At 47.2% G+C, this 11,841-nt stretch overlaps 1 protein-coding gene across 1 annotated transcript in view; it reads left to right on the forward strand.

Moving 5' to 3' along the window:
• NPC1 (Niemann-Pick disease, type C1) overlaps nt 1-11,841 on the forward strand; it is a 32,825-nt gene that overhangs the window by 20,087 nt on the left and 897 nt on the right. Inside the window, exons 12-23 of the mRNA XM_012662675.1 lie at nt 334-548; nt 1,608-1,722; nt 3,407-3,534; nt 3,634-3,774; nt 4,650-4,739; nt 5,168-5,358; nt 5,697-5,812; nt 6,690-6,819; nt 8,130-8,330; nt 9,204-9,435; nt 10,621-10,734; nt 11,456-11,618. Of these exons, the coding sequence (XP_012518129.1) occupies nt 334-548; nt 1,608-1,722; nt 3,407-3,534; nt 3,634-3,774; nt 4,650-4,739; nt 5,168-5,358; nt 5,697-5,812; nt 6,690-6,819; nt 8,130-8,330; nt 9,204-9,435; nt 10,621-10,734; nt 11,456-11,618 (1,836 nt within the window). The remainder of the gene's footprint in view (nt 1-333; nt 549-1,607; nt 1,723-3,406; nt 3,535-3,633; nt 3,775-4,649; nt 4,740-5,167; nt 5,359-5,696; nt 5,813-6,689; nt 6,820-8,129; nt 8,331-9,203; nt 9,436-10,620; nt 10,735-11,455; nt 11,619-11,841) is intronic.

The following is an 11,841-nucleotide window of genomic DNA, read 5'->3' on the forward strand; positions in this document are numbered from 1 at the left end:
TGATGTCATGTTTTTGCCTTTATTTACTCTTGATTCACTGTGTTCAAAACTGCCTTAAATCCCCGTTTTAATTGTATGTAACTTTTCTGTTTCCTGCATCTGTTTTCTTCAGTTCCAATTTTTTGGTTTATCTTAAAGTCTATTTTACATAATCCAATTTTTTCTGATTTGTTCACTCCATCACCTAAGAATGTAAGCTTGTAAAATACATTGCTAGGGAAGACCTAGAAATTTTTTCATATCTTCTCTCAAACTGAGAATTATACTTTTAAGTCTAGACTGGATATACCCATGTAAAAAAATAACAAATAGGACAGAAAACCCTTTGGCCAGTGACTGACCTATGTCTTTGCCACATCCCTCAGGTGGACTCGAAGGTCTCCCTAGGCATCGCGGGCATCCTGATCGTGTTGAGTTCGGTGACGTGCTCGTTGGGCATCTTCAGCTACGTTGGGATCCCCCTGACCCTCATCGTGATTGAAGTCATCCCGTTCCTGGTGCTGGCTGTTGGGGTGGACAACATCTTCATTCTGGTGCAGACCTACCAGGTATATTTCCATATTCTCACGGAGCCTGGCAACTGTCCAAGTACCAGGGTCCATGAGTGGCTCTTCAGTGCTGCATCTGTGAGTGTGGCCAGTGAGGGGCTGTGTTTCCTTTCCCCATATGGCTTGTTGGGCTTCTCAACTTGTTATGGCCATTTTGGGACCAAGAATTTTACCGCTTCTCTTTGGTTGGTGGAATAGAAAGAAACTGAGAATTTTGTTTTAAGTGGTATCTTGTTTCGCATGTATGTAAGAAGAGCTAACACACTTTTGGAAAATATTTAACAGTATGACTGCTGTTAAAATGATTCTCAGCATAGTATAGGAGAATGGTAGATTTGTTCAAAAGTGCCACTAAAAAGGCAGAAGGTCGGCCGTGCTTGGTGGCTTACACCTGTAATCCTAGCATTCTGGGAGGCCGAGGTGGTAGGATCGCTTCAGGTCAGGAGTTCAAGACCAGCCTGAGCAAGAGTGAGACCCCTGTCTCTACTAAAAATAGAAAAATTAGCCAGGTGTGGTGGCACACGCTTGTAGCCCCAGCTGCTTGGGAGGCTGAGGCAGGAGAATCACTCAAGCCCAGGAGTTTGAGGTTGCTGTGAGTTAGGCTGACTCCAGGGCACTCTAGCCCAGGTGACAGAGCAAGACTCCATCTCAAACAAAACAAAATAAAACAAAACAAAACAAAAGGCAGGTCTACACATGACCTGCTGCTTTAGGAAGTGGTCTCAGTCATCTTACAGGCCCTGAGTAGAGGCTCCATGGCATGTGCAAGTGTCATTTAACGGTCCAGCAACCTGCAGCCTGTTCCATGTATTTTCCTGATAACATGATCCAGTCTTTCCTGGATTTTCTCACCTGGTACCTAGCTCAGTGGTTCAGAAATACTTGGAACAAATTAACATGAGAACTTTGGGGTCCCCCATCAAAGTTTATATGCAGAGAAGACACTGCTAATCACCTACTAATCATGCTTCCTTTCCCTTGAGTTAACACAAGGCAACAAAGAGGTGGCATTGTTACTGGGAAATTCTAACACCATGTGTTTAATTTTTTTTTTTAAAGAGAGATGAACGTCTTCAAGGGGAAACCCTGGATCAGCAGCTGGGCAGGGTCCTAGGAGAAGTGGCTCCTAGCATGTTCCTGTCATCCTTTTCTGAGACTGTAGCATTTTTCTTAGGTAAGTATGCTTTAAATTCTACCAATCCTGTAGTTCGAGCCTGGAAAAAGAAGGATCTGGTATTTGAATATGCCTCTGGATGTTGCCTCCTTTTTGAAGCTTTATTCTGCAATTGGAAAGCATCACTGAGTGGACCGCAGAAAAATTGGCGGCAGTATCTTGGGTATCACTTTGCAGGTGGCTTCCTTCTCCTGTTAAGTTTCAGGACAGTGTTGAGATCAGTATGAGAGAGGCCTAGAGTGCATATGGCCACTTCCCCCTTTTAGTAGCCACAGCGAATGTTGCAGTGTGAAAGTGACATCCTTGCGCAGCCGCGGATTCCTCCTCAGTGTAAAACCTGAAGCACAGCTCCCGGATCCCCAGGCACTCGCCTGTGCGGTGTCTTGCTGTTGCTTTCTCCTGTGTACACACAGCTCACTGTGGAAGCAGCCTTGTTAATGAGCAGAGCTTCTTGAGTCTTCCCTCAATACAAAAGTCAGCACCACTTCTATGTTTCTTTCATATGGAGCAGTCACCAGATAGACTCGCTAGGGGGCTGCCTGCCCCGTCTCTGAAGTGTAGTAGGAGATCAGCGATTCTGTCTACTGTAGAGGAGGCTGCAGTAGAATCACCCAGTCCAGAGAAGAAGCACCATCCACAGGTCACAAACTGAAATGCCTACATGGCTGCAGGGTCGTCTTGCACAGCGCCATCGTAGCTGGTAGTCTTTCAGCGCAGACATGCTGCTCGCATAGTCTTCGTTTCCACAAAGCAATGTGCTTTTGAAACCTGTGGCCCGTATGGTTCCTTCTGATGAACACAGGTGCAAAAATAAACCAAAAAAACTTTCTTCTTTTAATCTCTATCGTAAGAAAACCAATGCAAGTGTGATGATAATGGCAGCTGAGACTGTGCCTCAGGGTTGGAGTGACCTCGGCAGGACAGTGGGAGCAACGGGAACTGTGGCACCCTCAGTATGCGTGTCCCGCCTAAGAAGGCAGTTAGTTCTATGTGGCTGGCTCAGTGCTGCGAGGTCTGTTGTGGTTTGTTTTCAATCAAGTTGTGAATCTAGATTTTTGTGTAAAATGCCATTGTTAAATTTTGCCTACTTATCTTTTGAAAAGTTTTTTAATCCTAAAATGGGTCAGTATAGTGTGAGGCATACAAGATATATCTGATTCATGAGCTATTGGTTTGTAGTTTCTGAGTCTTAGCCTCGTACCTTTGATCTTCATTTGCTTGTAAACTGTCTCTTGCTGTGACTACACTGGGAGGCTGATATTGTTGCTATAACAGCAGATGGAAAATACTGGCCCTCTCAGAGTGAAGCATGGAAGATACTCTAAGAAATGGCCTATATTAGTGGTTCTCAAATCTTACTGCACATAAATTTGCCTGAGAGCCTGAATGCAGTAGAATTGGGTTGAATTCCTGTTGTATCTTGTTTACGGAGGATGGGGCCAGGACCCAGGAAGCTACGTTTTTAACTCCCTGAGTGGTCTGGTGCCAACACCATTGTGGAAAGCACTGGGCCCACAGACTCTTCTCCCAGTCTGGGCTGGCAGCCCGCACGCCTTGCAGCAGGCCTTCTCGTGGGTTCGGCCTGTCCCGGCTCCTTATGTCTGTGTGTGCGCGTGGATGGGAGACTTACAGCGCGGCCCCTGCTGTAAAGGGCAGTGACACGGCTCTCTTCTCGCCCTGGCAGGAGCACTGTCCATGATGCCAGCCGTGCACACTTTCTCTCTGTTTGCGGGACTGGCCGTCTTCATTGACTTCCTCCTGCAGATTACCTGTTTTGTGAGTCTCTTGGGGTTAGACATTAAACGACAAGAGGTAAGTTGTTACCAGGACTGTAATCTGTTTGAGTCTCGAATCTAGATGAAGCAGCCAGAGGGTATTTTCTATGACCTTTGTTCCTCTTTTTCCCTTCAGAAAAATCGACTAGACATCCTCTGCTGTGTCAGGGGCGCTGAGGATGGAACAGGCGTGCAGGCCTCAGAGAGCTGTTTGTTTCGCTTCTTCAAACACTCCTATTCCCCACTTCTGCTGAAGGAGTGGATGCGGCCGATTGTGGTACGTGCTTATCTGCGGTTCTTCTCTTTCTTTTCCCCACAACAGACTGTCACATGCCTTCTAAGAAATCAGACAGCTTGAGAAGGAGACTCTGACACGTTAAATATATATACAAAAATGCAAAAGCAGATACATAACAATAGATAAAGTATTTTTCTAGCCAGTTTTTATCAGCCACTATAAGAGTTTAAGTTTTTATTTTAAAATAATTAGATTCACAGAAAGTGTCCAAGGTAGCGCAGGGAGGACACAGGCAGCCTTCACTCAGATTCTTCCAATGGTACATCTTAGTAGCACAATATCAGGTCCAGGCATTTGACATTGGCACTGCGTGCGTGTATGTGAGTTCTGTGTCATTTTATCATGTGCGTGGATTCCTGTAACCACCACTGCAATCGAGGCACAGAACTGTCCCATCAGCGCACACAGCTCCTTTGTGCTAATCACCCACCTCCCCCCAAGCCTCGTCCCCAGCAACTGAGGGAGCTTTTTATAGCTTCTGTACCAACGTAGCCAACAGTGATCAGTGATAACTCATCACTTCTCTAAAAGAATGTAAATTAGTTTCTAGCAATCAGTCTTTTATTTTTCCCGGTTCACTCATGAGGAAATAGAAACTAAGAGAGGTGAAATGACTTGCCTGCCCAAACTCACTCAGCTCCTAAGTGGCAGAGTCAGGATTTGAACCCAGGAACTTGAACTCTGGATACTGTGATCTCAGCCACTGCCCCATACTTTCTGTTGTCTTACCATGTCATTTAAACATGCTTTTCAGTTTCGAAAACTCCTGCTTTTTGTGTTTAAGAATTTATTTCTGTTTTTAAGCTCATTATTACAATAGGTAATCACTGTCTTATAATTCACTTTCATTCCAGATAGCAGTTTTTGTGGGTGTTCTGTCATTCAGTATCGCAGTCCTGAACAAAGTGGAAATTGGATTGGATCAGCATCTTTCAATGCCAGACGTAAGATGCTTTCTTTTTAATTTTAACTTGTTGAACTGTTAATGAATAAATTTTTCAAAGCATGCATGCAGGTGTTTCGAGCTAAAGCCTCTAAATGCAGATGGTGACAGGTTCTCCGGTGTTATGGGAACTGCCCCAAAGCTATGTCAATGTGGGTCACCTTGGCATTCTGGATACTCAGACCCTCTGGGGCAGAGCCACAGAGCATAAGCAGCCAGTCTCATGACGTTTCCTCCTGATCGTGGGACTAGCAGGAGAAGCACCCTAGGGCGCGGGGAAGGCTGGCTATGTCAGGAGTCAGAGTCCGAGCTAGGGCATCTTGGCCAGGAGCCTCCCAGCAGTGTCTTCCTTGTTCTTAGTGACCCTCCTCTGGCCTGCTGACTGTCAGAGCGTTCATCCTTTCTCCTGCTCTTCCATCTTTCTTTCAGGACTCCTACGTGGTGGATTATCTCAAATCCCTCAGTCAGTACCTGCATGCGGGTCCACCTGTGTACTTCGTCCTGGAGGAAGGGCACGACTATACTTCTCCAAAGGGGCAGAACATGGTGTGCGGCGGCGTGGGCTGCAACAACGACTCCCTGGTGCAGCAGATATTTAACGCGGCGCAGCTGGACAACTAGTCAGTACTACCCCGTCGTCCCGCACTTCGGCCCAGGCAGCCAGAAGGGCTCTCGGCCTGGGAGTCAGCTTGAAATGTCTCCCTGAAAACAGACTTTCTTGGAGAAGTTATTTTTGTTCAAAATGTATGTTCAATGTAGCTTTACGTGAGCAAAACCTCTTAAAGGACTAATGTACCACTTAATACTTGAAGGTTTTTTTCATTAAGTGCTAACATAGTTTTTCTTTTGCCTGGTAGCAATACAAACATAGAAAAGGAAGTTAGGTTTTAAGGAGAAGTACTGAATCTAAACAGTTCCTCCCCGTGAGTAAGGCAGTAATTCTTTCTCTCCTCTCTAGTACCCGAATAGGCTTTGCCCCCTCGTCCTGGATCGACGATTATTTCGACTGGGTGAGGCCACTGTCTACTTGCTGTAGGGTCTACAATACCAGTGGCCAGTTCTGCAATGCTTCAGGTACTTCCATCTCTTCATCCAGATCTTTCCCTTTTTTCTGAAAAACGTTAACATTATCATTTAAAAATCATTTGCATTTTGCAATTTATACCTAGTCATAGGCCAGAGCTGGGTCTCATTCCCTTTGTCGTCGTCCCTTTCCTCTGTCATTCACACTGAGATATGTCACGTTTCTGTCTCGGGGCCCCATTCGGGGCTGCAGGCTGAACAAGGTCCATGACTGGGGACTCTGGTCTCTCATCCTATCGTGACTACACCAGTTGCCTCTCAGGAAATCTGCTTGAGGGAAGAAAATGTTGTATAGTCTGCCTTAAGATGAAATCGATATTTCAAATTTACTAAACTATGGAAGTTACATGTGGCCAAAGCTTTTTTTTTTTTTTTTGAGACAGAGTCTCACTCTGTTGCCCTGGCTAGAGTGCCGTGGCGTCATCCTAGCTCACAGCAACCTCAGACTCCTGGGCTCAAGCGATCCTCCTGCCTCAGCCTCCCGAGTAGCTGGGACTACAGGCATGTGCCACCATGCCCGGCTAGTTTTTTCTATATATTTTTAGTTGTCCAATTAATTTCTTTCTATTTTTAGTAGAGACGGGGTCTCGCTCTTGCTCAGGCTGGTTTCGAACTCCTGAGCTCAAACAGTCCACCCGTCTCGGCCTCCCAGAGAGCTAGGATTACACGCGTGAGCCACCGCGCCCGGCCTGGCCGAAGCTTTTGAGTAAGGGGAAAGATTGAGGAAAGTAATTTCCCTCATTATCAGTATTGTTAAATGTTTCTTAAAAAATTCTACTGGTACTCAAGAGTAAATTGGTTAAAGAAAAAGAAAAAAAGGTAGTGACCATTCTTCTAACGATTGTCCCTCTGTCCGCGTTTCTGCTAGTGGTTGACCCCGACTGCATCCGCTGCAGGCCTCTGACTCCGGAGGGCAAACAGAGGCCTCAGGGTGGAGACTTCATGAGATTCCTGCCCATGTTCCTTTCTGATAACCCCAACCCCAAGTGTGGCAAAGGGTAGGTGCTGGGGAGCCGTTTCAGATAAGTGCCCACTTCAGCTTTCATTTGCTGTGGAAACCTAGGGGAGGACTGGGGTGAAAATAGTTGCACAGGAAAGTCCTTTTCTGTCGCCCCACCCCACCCTGACCCAGGCAGTCCTTTTGCGAAAGTAGAAACCAAAAGAAAACACCTCACAGGTTTCAGCTGAGTCCGTCCTAGCCTGGATATTCTCCCCTTGTGCATCTCTCTGTGTCCTGGCCCCCTGGGTGCGTGAATGGACGTGGATTCCTGCACACGTCACTAGGGGGGCTGAGGGGAGGACGAACACACTGGTGGTTCAGAACACGGAAGAACTTCGGTCTGTTCAGTTGCGCCGATGGCACGTGGGACGGTGTCTTCCTTTGGTAATGCTATCCTAGAGGAAGGTTGCATTGTTTAGCCCCCCTGCTCCTTGCCAGCCTGTCCCTGTGTGAGGTTGTGGGCTGTCTAACTCCCCTGTCCAGGCAGACAGCCAGTCCCCACAGAAGCCAGACATCTGTCCCGGAAATAGTGAAGATGACTAGAAGTCTCCAGGGATTGATTTGGAAGCTTTTGTAGGCGAAAGATGAGTATCCGCATGTATGTTAGGTAAACCCTGGACATAACTGTTTACACAAGAATATAAATGAGTCACATCAGTTAATCGTATACATCATGTCTGTGTTTTGAGATCCGTACTCAGTACTGTGGGCCAACTCCTTCTAAAAATAAAATAGAAATGAGTCTTGCAGCTCGGTTTGCTTGCAGACTAAATTCTCTGACCTACATGAAACAAATTGAAGGGCTTCTGTTTTTATGAAGGCAGCAGCCACCATTTCAGGGAGCCTCCCATGTGCAGTGCCGTGCCAGGCACCTCAGTGACATTATGTCATTTATCACACGGCCTGTGAGTCGTGGTCGTGTACCCATGTGCAAAAGAGGAGATGAAGCTCAAATTAGGTAACTTTGCCCAGGGTCACAGGGCTGAAATTGACTCCAGGGCCCTTTACCCTCCTTGTTTCCTGTTACACAACAGGACTGAATAAACTGTGTTTGATTACAAGCCAAATCACACAGAGAAACAACAGCAGCTGTGCACCGCAGAAACCAAAGCAATAATGAAAAGCCAGGCTGGGAGAGAATAAGCTAAACCTTCCCCGTGCCTGTCAGGAGGCCTCCTCCGTCCCCCAATGTACAGCCAGCCCTGACCTGGGCCCAGGCTCAGTGATTCCGCTCAGCCTCGCACGCGCAGATTCTGCCAGTACTTTGCAAGGGGTGGCCTTTCTGACACCCACTGACTCTTCTCTCAGGGGACATGCTGCTTACAGCTCGGCAGTTAACATCCTCGGCAACGACACTGGGGTCGGAGCCACATACTTCATGACCTACCACACCGTGCTTCAGACCCCTGCCGACTTTATTGACGCTATGAAAAAAGCCCGACTCATAGCCAGTAACATCACCGAAACCATGGGCATCAACGGCAGCAGTTACCGCGTCTTCCCGTACAGGTAAAGCCTGGCGCTCCCCTGTGGGTGCCACTGCCAGGCTTTGGCTCTGACGCCTGGGGTCCTGAGTGCAGGTGAAGCATATCGAGGGCAATGGCATGGGGGGCGGAATCTTGAGCCCCTGCCGAGGTATGAGGGCAGGAGACACAGACCTTGGCGTCTGTGCTTCCTCATGGCCTGCAGGCCACACGCTGTACGGTAGCACAGGGCAGGGCACGTGGAGCGCAGGCTGCACAGACGGGCCAGGCGACGTTCTTGGCCAGCAACTGACCAGTATACCCAGCCACTGATTGAGACAGTGCTTTTATGTAAACTTCTCTTTTTCACATTGGGCTTTTTTTTCCTGGCAAGAAAAGTATTACGTGTGAAATACTGAATTTGGAAACCATAGAAAAGTAGAAGAAACAGTGATTTTTTTTGTTTTCCTCCAACACCATGATCTCACTTAAGACAAGACAGCCTGTTTTCCTTTAAAAGAAGTTCTCAGAGTACGTGTCCTAATTCCTGGGAAGAACTGGTTAACTTTGCCAAAAAATAAATAAAAAGCATTTTCTCCCCAGGCCACGCACAGACCCCACTTGACCTAAGTGCTGTGGAATACTGTCTGTAAATGTCTGTATAAAGTAGCATAGATTGGACTCAACAAGCAGAAACTTTATAAAATACATATTTTGGATCATCATTAGGCCCTTCTTTGGGTGTTCAGTGGCCATCAGAGATCCAGTTTTATTACTTTAGATGAGTCTTGCAAACAGCCCTGGAGGTTTTCTGCAAGGGCTGGCTCTCAGGGTAGTCACAGCTCGCAGCAGCGGCAGGATGAATGTGGGGTCCCAGGAGTGAGAGCGAGCTTTAACGGGGTCTCCCCCTCCTCTCCAGTGTGTTTTATGTCTTCTACGAACAGTACCTGACCATCATTGACGACACAATCTTCAACCTCGGCGTGTCCCTGGGAGCAGTATTTCTGGTGGCCACGGTTCTCCTGGGCTGCGAGCTGTGGTCCGCAGTCATCATGTGTGCCACCATCGCCATGGTCTTGGTCAACATGTTCGGAGTTATGTGGCTCTGGGGCATCAATCTGAACGCAGTGTCCTTGGTCAACCTGGTGATGGTGAGTCCTCGTCCACTCTCCAGTTGTCCCTCACGCCTGTGTCACCTAAGTGAATTGTTTCTTGGATTCCACATAAACCCTAAAATGGGAGTAAAATACCAAGTCTGGCTCTTGGCGCACAGAGAGGTGGGACAAGCGATAGATGGAGTCAGGACAGGGCATGGAAGGAAGTATTGAGGGGACATCTGGGAACAAAAGTACCTTAAGGATAATTTCTGTTCAGTTTCTTTTCTTGTTCCTTGTATCTGTATTAGTGGGGTTCATATGCTTCTGGGGGCATGGCAGTGAGACCTGAACAACGGAAATGTGATTTCATGGCCGAGGTATTCTGCCTGTAATTCGTTATTCTGAAGGGATTGCAAAAGCAGGTAGCCTATTGACAACAAGATGTTAATTTTTATTTAGAAAATTGTAAACCAACCCCCCCCCCATGGGACTGTGACCAGTGCCTCCCCTAAGGTTGCCAGCTGCTTTTCAATAGTCAGTCTTGGCTGGGCACGGTGGCTCACATCTATAAACCTAGCACTCTGGGAGGCCAAGGCGGGAGGATTGCTTGAGGTCGGGAGTTTGAGACCAGCCTGAGCAAGAGAGAGACCCCATCTCTACTAAAAAACTTAGCCAGGCATAGTGGTACATGTCCATAGTCCCAGCTCCTTGGGAGGCTGAGGCAGGAGGATCGCTTGAGCCCAGGAGTCTGAGGTTGCTGTGAGCTAGGCTGACGCACTCTAGCCCAGGCAACAGAGCGAGACTCTATCTTAAAAAAAAAAAAAATTCTTGAAGCTGTGAGTATGCAAGAAGGTATTCATGGAAAATACAGACAGTGCAGCTGTCCTTTCAGACATGAACCCTGCTTCAGGTGGCATGGTAGTGAGGCCCCAAGTAAAGAAGTCATGACAGTATGCTGGCTCAGTGGAGAAGGGGTGACCTTAAAGGGTTTTAACAGCTTCCCCTGATAAAAGCAAATGCGCCATGGAAAACAGGAGCCTTGGGCTCTGCCTAGAGGGTCCCAAAAGTTTCCTGGTGCAACTTAGGTTGGTGTGATGGGGCCTCATATTGTGAGTCAGAGGGGATGCTCGGGGCTCCTCCAGCACCAGGGTGCCTGGTGACCCCTCATCCTGGGAGAGGGGTGGCTGCTTAGGATTTTCAGCAGAAGAGAAACCTCCTCAAGGAAGCACTTTATTTCAGAGCTGTGGCATCTCCGTGGAGTTCTGCAGCCACATCACCAGAGCGTTCACAGTGAGCACGAAAGGAAGCCGCGTGGCCCGAGCGGAGGAGGCGCTCGCCCACATGGGCAGCTCCGTGAGTATCCCGAGCAGGGCACGTGGGCAGAAACCAAACGGCAAGTGCCCGCTCGGTGACTGCAGAATTTCAGTCCCTTACTGGGAAACAGCACCTGAGGATGACAAGCTTTCAGGCAATGCCTGGAGTAGCCACGTCTTGTACGGAGCTGACACTCTGCAGAACACACCTGTTGGTGTGACTGCTTTGTAGGTGGCAGTGTGGTTGAAGTAGGAAAACAACAGAAAAGTTAGACTTGAGGGAGCTGAAAGTTTTGTCCATTTATTAATAGAACACAGGCCAGCGCCATGTGTTGAAAGCAAGGGAGCGCCCCGGTTCCAGAACCCAGGGTGCGATTTGTGGCTGGTGTCTGGAGAGCCTTGTCCGTTCAGCTGTGTATCCTGGTTGGCCTTTAGTCACCACACAGAATAGTGTGAGAATGAGAACCGAAACTTTGTCTTGTGACAGTTTTTGATACTTAAATATGTTATTTCAGTTTAGAGACAATACTGGTGTCTATGCAAAATACACAGCTTTTACCCTTATAATACCTCCCCCGCCCCTATACAGTAGCAAATAAAACAATTTGGGGTGGAATGTAGTGTTCCTTCTCAGTAACTCTGAAAGCCGGGGTTCAGTACCTCATTACTTTGCACCTTGAATATTAAGAAATCCCTGCATGAGGAAGTATTCCATTATAGGTTGATAAAAGTGGTTTCTAACACCGTATCTCTTCTTTTAGGTATTCAGTGGAATCACACTTACAAAGTTTGGTGGGATCATGGTGTTGGCCTTTGCCAAATCTCAAATCTTCCAGATATTTTACTTCAGGATGTATTTAGCTATGGTGTTACTGGGAGCCACCCATGGCTTAGTATTTCTCCCCGTCTTACTCAGTTACATAGGTAAGAGTTCTCATTTTAAAAGGGTGGCACGGAAGAAGCATGATGCTAGAAGAAAGTCATACCGTGAGGCATCGTTTTAAAGTATTTGCACTTGTGCTAATGGGCATTTGATAAATGATACCAAGTTAAATATTTCTAAGAAGAAAAATCCTATCCAGGGGCTTCATGATTGTCCGAACTACTTCATTAGCAGATTGCTAATGTTTTTTCTGGAGGCTGATGT

The sequence above is a fragment of the Propithecus coquereli genome, unplaced genomic scaffold (genome assembly GCF_000956105.1).
Source record: "Propithecus coquereli isolate 6110/MARCELLA unplaced genomic scaffold, Pcoq_1.0 Scaffold773, whole genome shotgun sequence".
Classification (NCBI taxonomy): Eukaryota; Metazoa; Chordata; class Mammalia; order Primates; family Indriidae; genus Propithecus; species Propithecus coquereli.